General features: G+C 33.1%; 1 protein-coding gene across 1 annotated transcript; it reads right to left on the reverse strand.

Annotated features, from left to right (window-relative positions):
- Positions 1-507: 507 nt before the first annotated feature.
- LOC127860872 (uncharacterized) lies at positions 508-4,168 on the reverse strand. The gene is made up of 7 exons (XM_052399175.1): positions 4,139-4,168; positions 3,911-4,012; positions 3,277-3,414; positions 2,881-3,018; positions 2,486-2,623; positions 2,233-2,323; positions 508-1,867 (listed from the first exon to the last, which is right to left on the reverse strand). Exons 6-7 carry the CDS (start codon positions 2,277-2,279, stop codon positions 1,261-1,263), a joined length of 654 nt encoding a protein of 217 aa, XP_052255135.1. The 5' UTR covers positions 2,280-2,323; positions 2,486-2,623; positions 2,881-3,018; positions 3,277-3,414; positions 3,911-4,012; positions 4,139-4,168; the 3' UTR covers positions 508-1,260.
- Between the last annotated feature and the right edge of the window lie 12,279 nt (positions 4,169-16,447).

Below are 16,447 nucleotides of genomic sequence, written 5' to 3' on the forward strand. Positions count from 1 at the left end.
AAACAAATAACTTAGTTATGCTATGCATTTATTATAAAGATATTTCCTCTTTTCGAAATAAGCGTTATTTTCTAGTTGTTTGCTGCTATTTTACTTGTAATTCGTAAATTGGGCATATGTTGTGTGCCTTTTTGTAAGCAATATGACGTCATTGGTGAAAAGGATGTAACGTTAGGTGAAATATAAACATATACATATACACATATTTACCTTTAACTATCAGATAAGCAGAATATTACACATACAAACTCGCGTCAAATCAAATTTAAAAAGGTTGTACCTCGTCCTCAATATATGAATGAAAAGGAAGTTTTATAAAACATAAGATTACACAGTAGAATGTGTGTGTGCGTCGCAAATAATTAACATTGATACACTTTTAATCTTTTAAAGCGTTATCACGATACATCTTTGTTGAAGTAATGGATGTTTCAATTCGGGGGATTTTTATGAAAGTATTTTTGTTATCCGGATGGTCGTTACTGCAACATTTTGATAAATGCCCAATAACATGTTACTTCGGTTTTTAATCTGCTATGAACAGATATGGCCTTACAATGTATATGTTCATCAAAGTATTACACATCGATCGAGAAATTATCCAAGACATAATACAATTACAAATGTGTCATTGAAACGTATAGTTAGACATCATTTTTGCTGGTAATGTACACTCAGAGGATTAAGACGATTAGTGATATGACCAGTTGGATCGTCGTAGAGGTACGTTTCGGAAAATGTTAGTTTTAGACACCAACAGGTAAGTAATAAGAACCAACATGAAGATAAAGGTACGCTTTAAAATAATATGGAAATGTACCTTGCACTCTAGAGTATTCATACAGAAGCGCACAGTTATAGTAGTTATGTGCACAACTGTCGACTTATTTCTATACTCCACCATATGTTCCATAAGATATTGAAACTGTGTCAAGATTTGAATAATATCCCCAGGTGAAGTACCGAGGTGCAGTTATTCATTACTTGTATATAGTATGTATGATTATCCAGACGAGTATTGATGCGTGTGTATTTACACGTGAAGTTTTAAACGGAGAATATCCGTATAGTTTAGTCGACAGCAATACAGAATTCAAATAGGCTCTATATGGTTACAGGTTTTATGATATGTCTGAACACTAGAGACATTATACAAAAAAAACATTAAATAAACCAAATATCTTATGAAGGTTAGCGATAGCGACTTTTTGAAACTATTTTACACAGTTTATGTTCTTAAAGCAACACAATGACACGTATCTAAATATGAACATGATCATAACCGGATTCTTTGCTTTTGGTCTGTTTACCCTTCATACAATCATAGTCACCTTGTTGGAGGTCTATAGATATATTTCCTTGCCCTGCATTTACACGAGTTGAGATACGATTATATTCGCTGAAGTCATCGTTCCTGTGCGCCGAAGTAGCTGAAGTTGTATCGTAGACGTCGTCTGAAACGTTAGGCTGGTTACAGTTTTGTTTTCCAATGTGGTCATAGTCACCTGGTCGGTTTATATTGAGTTTATTATATACATTGTCCGGTTCTCTGGTACTGGTTCCAATGTTCAAAATATAAGTTGTGTAGTCATAATCACCGTCGACATCCTTCACATGTTCATAGGGTTCTTGTGTGTCCTGAATGGCATTATAATGATCGTTACCATCAGTGTCTTCAGTTGGTTCTCCTGCTGTGTTATAATGATCGTTGTCTTCATAAGCTGACTGTGCGGTTTTCTCAAGGATAAAATAGTTATGATGATCAACGGTATCATCATTCTCTTTATCTGATATTTGGTCTCCAAATGATGGCTTTCCGTCGGTTTCGTTGTCCACATTCATTTTAAAAGTACACGGGGATATGCCGCTGAAAACATTACTCTGTTAAAATAGTTTATTCAACTGAATAGCACAAGTAATAATGTATATATGGTATATAACAACACATACAAACCTTATAATGCTTCTAACATGAGCTGAACAGTATAAGTGTCGGATGTGCAAATAATAATTATGTATACTATGGAGCAGTACTCAACATTTCTTTTTTTCTGGATACTTAGTGCAGGTTAAGGGATACAATTATCCGGACTCGACTTTTACATAATGCCGTTCTTTGAGTTCTTACTTTAATTGCAACATCTTTAAACATGCGCATATTAATTGTAAACGGCGATTTAAACGAGAAATGTTCGTTTATGATATTCCCTATTTAGTTAAATACAAACATACCGTCTTCTTAGAACAACGATGGCAACTATTAATCCAACAACAAACATAATTCCAACTGACAAGCCAATACCGACTCCCACTGCTGGGAACTCTAAAAATATAAAAGTATAAACGACAATTGCATATATATTTGGCTTTTACGTTACAGCAAAGGTGGATTGCCGGCAAAGTATTCATCAGTACGTTGAAATACAATCCTGCGAACGGATCTATTATAATATAAATAAAAGATACTTTCAAAGTAATGCCTTACTGTCCGAATCTTCAGATGGTGAATGTTCAGGTGAAGAACTATCAGCCACAGAAGATGCAGTTTCGAACACTGTTGTGAGCGGTTTCGTAGAATACACAGACGTATTAGAAACTTGTGTTGGGGTAGAAGTTTCAGGTTCTGTGAATTTATTAATAATTTTAAATTCATTTGAAGCGTTTTTAAGTTATATCTAACAGTCAAAAACAAAATTCTGAAAGTATAAAATAATAAACTGCCATTACATCTATAAAAGGCTTACACGTTACAGCAAAGGCGGATTGCCGGCAAAGTATTAATATCAAGTCCGAAAAGTATTCATCAGTACGTTGAAATACAATCCTGCGAACGGATCTATTAGTATATAAATGAAAAGATACTTTCAAAGTAAATCTTACTATCCGAATCTTCAGATGTTGAATGTTCAGGTGAAGAACTATTAACCACAGAAGATGAAGTTTCCAATACTGTTGTGGATGGTTTCGTAGAATACGCAGTCGTATTGGTAAGTTGTGTTGTGCTAGCAGTTTCAGGTTCTGTGAATATATTAATAAGTTCTTTAAGTTAATAAGCTCTAATAAGCGTTTCAATTATATCTAGCAGTCAAAAACAAAACTCTTAAAGTATAAAATTATAAACTGCCATTGCATCTATAAAAGGCTTTTACGTTCCATTAAAGGTGGATTGCCGCCAAAGTATTAATATCCAAAATATTCATCGGTACGTTGAAATTCAGTCCTGCGAACGGATCAATTAAAATATAAATATAAGATACTTTCAAAGTAATGCCTAACTGTCCGTATCTTCAGATGTTGAATGTTCAGGTGTAGAACTATTAGCCACAGAAGATGCAGTTTCCAATACTGTTGTGTATGGTTTCGTAGAATACACAGTCGTGTTGGTAACTTGTGTTGTGGTAGCAGTTTCGGGTTCTGTGAAGCGTTTTTCAATTATACCCAACAATCAAAAAAATGTGTCACTAACTATTCAAGATTTAAGACTTGTGCTCTGCATATATTGATACAATACGACATCATGTAAGACACAGTAAATTCAATAACGATGCGCTAAACTGAAGCGAAATTTAACAAATGAAATGTTGAAAATGAGTGCAGTTCCATTGACCCACTAGCAACTGTTGGACTACAGCGTGTGCATCAAAGCTACATTGCAGTAATCATAGTGATCAAAGTTTATGTTTTTATCGTGGTATATATATCTAATGGATTCAACCACAGAAAAGCGCAATTCAAGCCACATCGGTCCTAATTCGTCGGAACTTTGTTTAACTTACATTTGTGTTGCCTCATGCATAAGCGACGATGTGGGCACAACCAATTGTGTCACGGATATGACAAGAGATATTTATAGCGAAATTTACAAGATCGCAGATTTAAATTACTATTTAGAATAAGGAAAATCCTTTACCTTTTACACACAGCGCTTTTTTGTTTACAGAACTTGCAAATCTCAGGAGAGAACTACTTCCGTCCAAAAACGCAAACGGCTCCCCCGGATATGTTGATTCGTCTTTAAAACATAATTATTGCAGATAGGTGAGCCATGACCATTACGAACAGACTTGGCTTTTTTGACGAGTATTTTGTTCAATTCTGATTGTTTTAAGATTGTATTACAATGAACATGCACACTTACCTAATAGTTGTGCTGTATTTGTAGTGTTTTTCTCGGTAATGTATCACACACTTTATTAATATTACATAAAAAACGTGTAATATGTAGTGCATTCTATTATTACATTAACTTACTACCAGCCATTGATCTCTTGATAATTGCGGTAGACCGGAGTATGCCTGTCCAGTAATATTGTGTGTGTTGCTCGTTGAATCCACTGTTGCTAATACTTCTCACAAATGACGGATGTGTGGAATTCTTCAAACATGCATTGTTCCCATCTATCCAATTACTATCAAAGACGCCAAGTATTATCGCAGTCGGTAAAAAAGCTGTATCTATCGAAAAAAACAATGTTTTTTTAATTATACCAGCTACAAACTCGAGTTGTTTTATGTTTATTTAACACACTATTTTAACTAAGCATTGAATATGTTCTCTTTGCAATCTACCTTGAATATAAAAATTATGAATTGTATATATTATTTTAAAAATGATACAAATGAGTTAAAATTACGCCGCATTTACAATGGAAACATAATTGGTTCATAATGAAAAAAATTCATTCGTTCAAACTTAATCTCAATATGCATCAGGTAAGTTTAGTTGTGCTCGTTATGGTTGTTGAATTATTAAATATCAATTACCTGTATATGACAATATGCTGCACATAACTGTTATTGGATTTGTACTTTGCATTGCCTCCACACAAAATACGGATAGTAGTATTGCATACAATAACCTCTAGTATTGGTCGTATTGCGGAATTCTTGAGTTTCATCTCCGGTTGCTGAGAGAAAATTATGAACAATATAAAAAATACATCAAACAGGTATTCTGGAAATATGCAAAGATGTTTAGTTTCTATTCGTAATTTTTTTTGTCGCTTAAAAATGCACAACATAACTGTGATCTATATTATTTATTTATAGTTTTTATAAATTTGAATGAAACCTAAGTACTGCAAAACATTCCATGGCCTGGTGGCTGTGTAAACTTGTACGCTTCATTTTATTTAGGCTAATTCTCGTTTTGTAATTGGGCAAATGACTGTGGTTCGGCATAAACAAACCAATAATGCTAAGAAAATACTTTTTCTTTGACTACTGTGTATTATAACATCAATGAATACATAAATGCAAGTTCTTTATGACGTTTGTTTGTTTGCTCCAAAATTAAAATTGCAACAAGGCTCATAGTATAGCCTCATATTCGTACGTGTGATACACACAAACAGTTGACATGTTACATCTCTCTGACAGAGTGATATATTTTCAATAAATATAAAATATATTAAATAATAATATAAAATATTTATAAGGCAATGTACCACCAACGATGTTTAATTGATACAACGATCAATCAAAATATCAATCATTATCGACCAAGTGTAATACAATGAGAATGTGTGAGAATGATTGTGTATGCATTTGTATTATCTTTTGACACGTTTATAAAGCAAACCTTATATATAATCAGTGTTTGTATTTTGAATTCACTCTTTATTAATTTTCCAGTTGTATAATTATACGCCTGTGTATTTTTGTAATAGTGAATGCATAGCTTAATTACTTAAATTTACTTTTTATGATCGTTCGCAGTGTCATTAATTATTTAATTATGGAAAATATATCATACATATCAATTGTTAAACAATATCCTCATCAGTCGATTTCATGTTTATGTAAACGTCAACGTACCAAACAAACCATAATAAGACTTGTCGTATATTTGATCAAATGGAAAGGCTGTCTAATTGAGCCATGTTACATCGATATATGTACAAATTACAAAGAGTCGTGAAAACTGTATGGTTTAGCATTATGAAATAATCTTGAATCTTACATACCATTTATTGTAATGAAAATGGCAGAACACTTCGAAATATCTTTACACTCATCTTGACCAGTCTTCGTTTGGCAATTTGAAACCATCGTTATTTTTGACCCGCATCTACATTCAGTGGCTGTCTTTATAAAGAAATTAGAAAAAAATCAATGGAAAAAGTACACATCAAGTGCTATCATTGGTTTAAGTAAATATATGTTTGTTATAATCTAAACCGTTCATTTCGTATAACTATAATACGCATGAAACTCAAACACGATATAACTAGTATTCTAATATAATCTGATCGTAAGTGTGTTGTATCGATTAAGCGGAATAATGGATCAAAAACACTTTACAAACTGGGTAAATTCAAATTTATACTTTATAACAGTGCTAAAATGTAAACAAAATAATTCGTCGTTGTATAACTGAATTAAATTACAAATTTTCAGAATAGGTTAGGAAGTTTAAAGAAATATTCAAGTATTAAATGTGTTTTAAGTGAAACTTCACATATATCTCTATAGTTATTTTTTTTAACAATACCCTTTATACTTAAATGCAATTAAGCACACTTATTTCAGTTTAAATTGAAAATAAGGTTTATATGCAACTAAATATATACCTCGTTTCAAAATTCACTAAAGATAATGGGCTTAAATGTCACATACATATGGTAATTGTTGGCTATCATTGTACCATTTTAATGGGTCAATAGAGACGCTAACTTCATGTATTCTTATGTTATTTAAAAGCGTTGTACTGTTGTTTATTAAGACGAATTAAATGGCTAAATATATTATACGAGTCGCTGGGCGAGTCCAGTGTGAGTCCAGTGTGAGTCTGTAAGCTGTGCCCATGTATAAATATGTTCAGTTTTGCTCAAGAAGCTGTTTAATACTAGTATTACATACATACGGTAATCGCTGTCATATTTTCATTTTTCACATTCAATATACACAACAACGTCAAGTCCTTGATAACAGCGAGCGCTACGTCATCAAGTGAGATATAAGCTTATTTCTTGAGAAACGCGATGGCCTCAGCTAGTGTGGTTTCGTGAACAATATTCCCTATCTTAAATGGGAAATACTCTGTCTTAATCGTACTGTCCAATAAGAAATGTGTTGGTCGCACGCGCGGTAAAATATAGGACGGTCAGTTATTTCGAATGGCAACAGCTGATTTGATGATGAAAAATAGGAAAATACTACATTTATGATTTAGAACAAGTATAACTATCTATAAGTCGAGCGACCTGTCTTAGGATATAACATTCATTTGATAATATGATTTAATAATAAACTCAATATAGCATTTTCGTAATTATTCAAAGATTTTGGACATTATTGTTTTGTTTCTCTTTCCGAAAATTAAGATACGAAAACTTTTTAAAGAACGGGTGTTAGAAAGTTTAAAGATGAACTAAGCATATTGTATCGACGATCCTTTGCTGGTTTGCAATATGTTAACGTCCATTGTATTAACTACTTATATAACGTGCTCATTAAATACCAACCGTATATTCTAATTTACGTTTACGAATATGTTGATTTTATTAGAAAATATTTTTCGTACAGAAATGTACTCTTGTTTGACCAATGGGCTACCGATGCTCAAGTATGAACCTGTAACTACTGCACTTGAATAAAAATCTTCAAACTATTAATTATTTGTTTGTTCGTAAGTCTTAATGTAACACCTTCAATTGTTTGTATAGTAATAGGGATGTATTACGTTCTGGGGTCTGTATTATTGATCACAGTAATCTCCCTGGGGAGGAATCACATACATGGTTATTTAACCAATTACACAAGTAATATAGTCAATTGCCTTGAGACATTCACCTGCTAGGTTAAAAGACCTTAATCAAGTCATACACACGCATGAAGAAAGTGAACAGATAAGCGAAAACAGAGAAAATATATTGTAAAACCGCGATGCAAAATGTACTGTCTGAAAATTTAGAGCCCTAAATAATTAACGAAACCCGTATGTCCGAAACATTTGAATAAAAAATCATTATTTTGGCCCAAACAGGGGGCGTCCTAAAATTTAGAGTGTCAGAAAACTCAGATTATTACGGTATGTGGAATATTCACCAGTTCATAAATACCCGTTATATAACTTAAGTATGTTGATTCCAGCTGCATAACTGTTTATATCATACTCAACTCACTTACTGTATTTGATAGAATAGTTTCTAAAGGTAGTTTAATTCCGAAACGTCCCCCGCCACATGCGTTGAAACAATACCCGATGCTTGTTACTGTGTATGCTCGCCATGTTTCAAATATTCCACAGCCTGTGAAGAAAGAATAAATTAGTTAATAATTTACTAGGTTACTTCCAATAAACTTCGTACAACAACTGTGCACATTTAATTTGAATTATATAATCATTTTTGTCTCACTGCTGCCTACTTAATTTATGACACGCGTCAAGACCCGTACGACCTTTCAACGTTACATAGACTGTATGCTTTGTTGGAATCAATAGCAATATTGTTAATCATAGTGAAAAACAAATCCGATGTCGTAATCATTAATGTTTGTTATCAAACCCCATACATTCGAGATAATAAGTGGAGTTACACACGCTATGATTAACTCGCTACATGTCTATTCACAAAATATGTCTATTCACACATTATATGCTTAATAAATACTATTTTTCTATCATGGTTTGTTGTCGAATAAGTTCCCACAGTAAGGAGTATAGATGTGCAGGAATTAAATCACGATTGCGAAGCTTTTGGACGTAAAATAAAAAAAATTAAGTTCTCCGCCCTTCTTACTACAAAGTTCACAATTTAGTGACGTCATTGAATTGTACAGACATCTGACGTCGTTTTCATTAATAAATATTTTGCAAATGACGTCACTTCCATTGACAAAAAAAAACAAAAACCTAATGACGTCACGTTTATTGATGCTACTGAAAAGCTGGCATGCTATACATGTTTTCTTAATGACGTTTCTTAACACATAACACTCTTTGCAGGCGTGGTTATGCCATTTATTTCCTAATATACAATATGTTGTTTCATTATATTTATATACATGCTACATTTTCTACATTTCTTTAAGAGCGGGATTTAGCACGTGCATTTTACTGCAATATTTTCTTTATTTATTTTAATGATTTTTCGAAACATTAAGCTCCGCTCATAATTTATTTCAAAACATTCTACACTTGATTTCCTTCATTGTCTATAGAAAACAAGTCGCGTGTCATGTTAGACTATTATTTAATTACCGAGAAACAGAAAAGGTATCTTAGCGAGTCGATATCCTATCCAAACGTCCGTGTCGTTGAACTGTAACCCCAACGATTCGTTGACGTGGAATGTTGTATTGTTGTAAGCAAGTTGCGGTTCTGCAAGCCTGCAGTTTGTCATGCTCCAATTTGTCGAAACATTGCTCACATAGTAATTGGCTGAAAACAAGATGTCAATTAATGTATATATCCGTCTTATATTTAAGCTTCATCTAACACGTAGTATTGTGTGGTTAATGCTGTCTTCACATAGAGTTGTTTTATTTGGAATTTAAATGTCAGTAGTAACATAGCTTATATATGTTTTGCCAATGTTATATAGTATATGAAACAATATTAGTTTCATGTTAAGGTACTAATCTGAATGGTAAGTTTACTTGCTGTTTGAGAGTACAATGTTAAGTACGAAGCAATTCGAAGAGATGCCTTCTTGATGTGTGTTCAACTTTTTGTTTAACAAACAATAATTACATACCTGTGATAAAGATAAAAGTCCAGAACCAAACTTAATTTCAAAATCTCAGTGGCGAGTTCCTATGTTTTATTATACATTGATTACGTATTACATGTCAGAATGGCATAACCGATGCAGGTTGAGAATTATTGCGAATTAGTTGTCCATAATAGATTATGTAAGAATTGTATGATAAAATCCTTTGATAAAGATAAGACATTCGAGCGTATTCATTAATTTTCGCGTTGTTATAGGGTAACTTACTAGCAAATCTCTAATAATGTAAGAATTTTTGTATTACCACCTATTTGACACCGCTTTAGGAAAAAGTGGCATAATACCGACATGGATATAAACCCATTCATGCCTAGCGTCTTGACAAAAAGCCTTGGCAAACAGCGAAGACCCAGATTAGACGCCGCATCATGCGGCGTCTCATCAAGGTCTGCGCTGTTTGCTTAAATAACTGTCTGTAAGACAAATTCTAAATACAGAAATAAATATACTAGACATCCCTTATTTTGAAAATAAGTTGATCCAATTCTGAAGAATGGGAGAGGCCACTATGCATAAGTGGGTTAAAACAATGTTACATGTTGAAATAGATGTAAAGCTTCCTCTTGCAATGGACTAATACGGAAAAAGTTCCTTTCTTCTTGAAATTGCGTTATTGTATTACATTGAGAATCCCCCATTCTCAAGTGATACTGTGATACTGTTTTCAGATTTTGTATTCATTTCCAACATATTGTAATCAATTTAGCGTACTTTGAAACGTTACTAATAATAATAACACTAAACCGTGCATGCTTATTAAATATTAGTAAACGTGAACGGTGAAATTAATATTCTAAAGCTTAATGTTAACAAGTATGGTTCAGTGTGTTGGTGATATGATTGATGTGGTGATTCAATAAACTGTGACTACATTATCTTTTCGTGAGCTATTGCGTTATCCACAAGTTAGCAACGTTTTCGGTACGCATTTTTTACATACAAAATGACCTTCATATTAGTTTGAATACATTTAAGAGAAAGAAAATCAGATAATTAAACAATAAAGATTTTTAAAGATAGCCAGTGAATTTGCGGACACGTGTTTCTGTTCGCATTGTCAAGTTAAACTGATCCCGATATTTAAATCGATAATAAACTTGCTGAAGCGAATGCACACACATATTTAAACTAGTTTGAATTGCTTTTGTCCGACCGATAATTGTACAAAATCTCACATGGCGTGGTCATAAACAGCTGCGTTATAACGATAATAAAATTCCATCCAACTGATTGAACAAACTTCCTTGTTAAATTTGAAATACAAGGTAGAAGATGTAAGGCCTTACTATTCCTACTGTATAGTCAGGATTGTTATTAATCAATAGATCAGTATTGTCAACACCAAATGGTTGTCTAATTTGTTTAATATAACTTGTTTGTGTGTTTTAGCCCGTGTCTTATGTTTTTATCAATTTACCACTTACCATAAATAAATCAACCCGTATTGATTGTGCTTGTTATTGTCTGCTGATGCAACTGCATTCCATGTATCTACGAGGTAATATTCATTGAATATTTTTTTTAAACCAACCATATCGTCACTGACATCAGTATACGCGTTAAGACATGCGAAGTACGTGCAAATAAAAATAAATATAAAACTGCATGTATTTACCGTTCACTGTTACCGCATCCAGTATAAATACCCACACAATTGTGTAACTCCACATTTGTTTTCGTCCTTTACGCTCCTAAAGATTTAAACTGACTGAATGAGGAAGTAAGCTCAGACCATCTAGCGCAGTTACGCGGTAGTTTAAGCGTATACACTTGAAAGGATTTACCTGAAGCAAACTGTTTGCTTGACATTTGTACAATATATTGTTAAATGTAATAGAAACTAGGTTACGTTAAACACTACTGTGTATGTGTAAACATGTTTAAACAATTTGTAATAATCTATCATTCAGCAATAAACATGTCACCGACTGTTCTTACTATTAATTTAGCGAGATTTCTTTTTTTTTGTAACACTTTGGTCACAAGCGGCCAACTTGGAACGTAAATATTTATTAAAATGAAAGATCTATGGCTAATTAATTAAAATATAAAAGCATGTAGCAGACTTTTATTGTGGTTATAATCCCGCTGACCAAGATTTTCTGGGCGGCGGAGGGGAGGCTAACTTTTTAATTACAGTAATCTGGTCGAAAATTGGTGTCAGGTGGTCTGGAGGTTGGATTTATTTTCAGGGTTATATTTTAAATACTTTTATAATTATTATATTTAAAGAACGAAAATAAATATAACCCATTGTTGGCAGTGCAGTGCTCATGAAACGTTACTCTTTGTTTCATTTCTTACGTTATTGTGCCATAAGTGTCGTACCTGTTAATTTGTATCAGCATAAGTACCCCCTGGATCGTAATGTGAGATTTGTAAAGTCATTGATTAAAATCGTTTAAATTGATAATCACCAGCAGGGGAATAATAAAGTGCTTTTCTCAAGTATGTAAAAATTTACAACTTAATGGTCGCCTCATACAAATCGTAAAAAAATGTTTTACAACTATAATAAAATTCCCTTAAAATTAAACGTGAAAAATCCTCATTGCAATTTTGCAAAACTATATTCGAAGTACCTATTGGTGCCTATTGTAATATTAAATACATATTAATGTCTCTTTATGTCTCTTTTTTATGTTAACTAGTTTCTCGGGAATGGCGTGAACAATTTTTTTCAAACTTTAAACAATTAATAAGTTTATAACAAAAACATGCCTATTTTAATTAATAATGCCACACCACTTTCAAGGAATAAGATACTTTGATATGCACATATCAGGCGTTCAGTCGGTCGGATATTCGGATGGTCGTAAATCATTTCATTTCCGCTCGATATATTAAGCACGCATATACATACAATCATCGAACTGGTTGTTAGGATGGTAGGGAGACTCGTATCTAGGTCAACAGGTGAAGGGTTAAGGTCACAGCGGCTTGTTTAAAAGATAGTGGTACTGACAGAAAAATGAGTTAGATCATACAAATGTAATTCTCTTTGACATGGTTCAGCTCGAGTCAGTTTATGAAACCCTGTATTGAATTTCTTTGCTGTCTGATTTATTACTGGAAAGCATTGTTTTCATTAGACGTCACACAAGAATCTAGTTTGAATGTTGTCGATATGTTGGAGGGAGGGCATTTCATATTATGGTGATGACTAAACTTCGGGCGAGCTATCCTCTGACCGCATTGTTCACAGTTACATTTATTTAAGGGAGCTTATATTTACTAATGGTTGTATAAAACACATTCAAAAATGAGTGTTGTTCTATGTGATTTTTTTTTCAAAGTTATTGTTTTACCCCAAAACACAATCAACTTTGTCTCGCCGAAAGTAAGCTAGTATGTACTTTTTCATCTAATATCTTTATAGAATGATTTAGCAAGTTGACATGTATGACATATGAATAGTACAGAAAAAAATCATAACCCCTAGTTTGTTTACCTGCATCATTAATAAGGATGAATATAAACGCTTTGCAAGACCATGGAACAATTCTGTGTATACCTGTTGGACACGAAATCAATCCATAAGCATCAGTCTGTTGATGTCCGGTGTGATTAAAACACAAGGTTATTTCAACGATTCAATTGAATTGACAACCATGTCTAGGGAATAAAACGTATATTTTTGGCTTGGGGCGTAACCCTAAGGCCATAGCAATGATACACATTTCTGAGAAATGCTTTTATTGCCACCTGACACCGCTTTGGGAACAAAATAAGTGGCATTACATCGACATGGATATTAAAACAAGTGTAAATGTTGAACTAGATTTAAAGGTTCCTCTTGCCATCGAAAGGTATGGAAAAGGTTCCTTTATACTTAAAAGTACGTTATTGTCAAAAATTACTTTGAGAATCCCCCATTCTCACGTGATACTGTGATATTATTTTCAGATTTTGTATTCATTTCCAACATATTTTAATAAAATTAACGTACTTTGAAACGTTACCTATAATAATAACACCACACCGTGCTTGCTTATTTAATAAGTAAACTTGTAAGGTGAAATTAATTTTTCAAAGTTAAATGTTTACAAATATGTTTCAGTGTGTTGCTGATATGATTGATATGATGATTCAATAAAGTGTGACTTCATTAACTATTCGTGAGCTACTGCGTTATCCACAAGTTACCAACGTTTTCGGTATGCTTTATTTACATACAAACTGATCTTCATATTAGTTTGAAAACATTTAAGAGAAAGAAAATCAGATAAATCAACAATAAGTGTTTAAAGATAGCGAGTGATTTTGCGCATCCGTATTTCTGTTCGCATGGTCAAGTTTCACTGATCGCGATACGTCAATCGATAAACTTGCTGAAGCGAATGTACAAACATATTTAAACAAGTTTGAATTGCTTTTGTACGAGCAATAATTGTACACAATCTTAATGGCGTGGTCATAAACAGCTGCGTTATAACGATAATAAAATCCCCTCCACCTGATTGAACAAACTTCCTTGTTAAATTTGAAATATAGGATAGAAGGTGTAAGGCCTTACTATTCCTACTGTATAGTCAGGATTGTTATAAATCAATATGTCATTATTTTCAACACCAAATGTTTATCTAATTTGATTAATACAACTTGTTTGTGTGTTGCCCCGTGTCTAATGTGTTTATCAGTTTACCACTTACCAAAAATAAATCACCCCGTATTGATTGTGCTTGTTTTTTGTCTGCTGATGCAACTGTATGCCATATATCTACGACGTAAAAATCATTTTATATTTAAAAACAAGCAGCATATCGTCACTAACAGCGGTATTCGCGTTAAGACATGCGAAGTACGTGCACAAAAAATACGTATCAAACTGCATGTACTTACCGTTCACTGTAACAGCAGCCAGTATAAAAACACACGCAATTTGGTAACTCCACATTTGTTTTCGTCCTTTACTCTCCTAAATATTAACACTGACTGAATGAGGAAGTAAACTCAGACCAACTAGCGCAGTCACGCGGTAGTTTAAGTGTAAACACTTGAAATAATTTTCCTTAAGCAAACTGTTTGCTTGACATTTTAACAATATATTTTCCCCGAATGTTTTTACTATGAATTTAGCGATATTTCTATCTTTCGAACACTATTTGGGCACAAGCGGCCGACTTGGAACGTCAATATTTAATCAAATGAGAGATTTATGGCTTATTAGTTAGAATTGGATAGCATTTAGCAGACATTTATTTTGATTATAACACAGCTCAACCAAGGTTTTCTGGGCGGCGGTAGGGAGGTTAATTTTTTGTCACAGTAGTCTTGACGTTTATTGGTTTCAAGTGGTGTGGAGGTTGGATTGATACTGAGGGTATATCGTTAATACTATAAGAAGTATTATCTATAAACTACAAAGATAAATATATCCCATTTTGGGCAGTGCAGTGCTCAAGAAACGTTACTCTTTGTTTCATTTCTAAAGTTATTGTGTCATATGTGTCATACGTGTTAATTTTTATCAGCATAAGTATCACCTGGATCGTAATGTGAGATTTGTAAAATCAGTGATTTAAATCGTTTAAAACGATAGACACCAGCAGGTGGATACAAAACTGCTTTTCTCAAGTATGTTATCATTTAAAACTTAAGGGTCGCCTCATACAAATCGTAAACAATGTTTTCAACGATAATAAAATCCACAAAAAATTAAACCTGAATCATCCTCATGGCAATTTTGCGAAACTATATCCGAAATACCGATTGGTACCTATTGTAATATTAAATACATATGTATGTCTCTTTTTTATGTAAACTTGTTTCTCGGGAATGGCGTGAACAATTATTTTTCAAACTTAAAACAATTATTAAGTTTATAACAAAAATAATATGCCTATTTTAATAAATAATGCCACACCACTTTCAAGAAATAAGATAAATTTATGTGCACATGTACGGCGTTCAGTCGGTCGGTCGGATATTCGGATGACCGTAAATCATTTCATTTCCGCACGATATATTAAGCTCGCTTATACCAACAATCATTGAATTGGTTGTTATAAGGGTAGGGAGACTCGTATCTAGGTCAACAGGTGAATGGTTAAGGTCACAGCGGCTTGTTTAAAAGATTGTAGTACTGGCAGCAACATGCGTTTGATCATACAAATGTAATTTTATTTGACATGGTACATACAAAAACCAGCTCCAGTCAGTTTATGGAACCCTGTATTGAATTTCTGTGCTGGCTGATTAATTACTGAACAGCATTGCTTTCATTAAACGTCTCGCAAGTATTTAGTTTGATTGGTGTCGATATGTTGGGGGCATTTCGTATTGTAATAGGTGGTGATGACCAAACTACGTCTTTTACCATATTGTTCGCAGTTACTCTTATCTAAGGGAGCTCATATTCTATGATGATTTTATTAAACACATTCGAAAATGATTGTTGTTCTAGATGGAGAAATGTGCAAAGTTATTTGTTACCCCAAAACACAATCAAATTTGTCTCGCCGAAAGTAAGCTAGTATGTACTTTATTTTTTTCATCTAATATCTTTAAAGGATGACTTAACACGTTGATATGTATGACATCTACTTCATGTTAAGTGAAATAACATGTCTTTAAAAAAATGAATCACAAATTGTGTGAAAGTTACTTTAGTTTACGCCCGTATGGTTGAATGATACAGAATAATACCCCTTCCCCCAGTTTGTTTACTTGCATCATTATAAGGATGAATACACACTCATTGCAAGACC

Source organism: Dreissena polymorpha, chromosome 15 (assembly GCF_020536995.1).
Source record: "Dreissena polymorpha isolate Duluth1 chromosome 15, UMN_Dpol_1.0, whole genome shotgun sequence".
Classification (NCBI taxonomy): Eukaryota; Metazoa; Mollusca; class Bivalvia; order Myida; family Dreissenidae; genus Dreissena; species Dreissena polymorpha.

Excerpts from the sequence above, each read along its gene's own strand:
- LOC127860872 (XM_052399175.1), bottom strand. The coding sequence starts at position 2,279 with ATGTTTGTTGTTGGATTAATAGTTGCCATCGTTGTTCTAAGAAGACG. Across the intron at positions 1,868-2,232 it reads ATCGTTGTTCTAAGAAGACG|CGGCATATCCCCGTGTACTT; the intron begins GTATGTTTGTAT and ends TAATGTTTTCAG.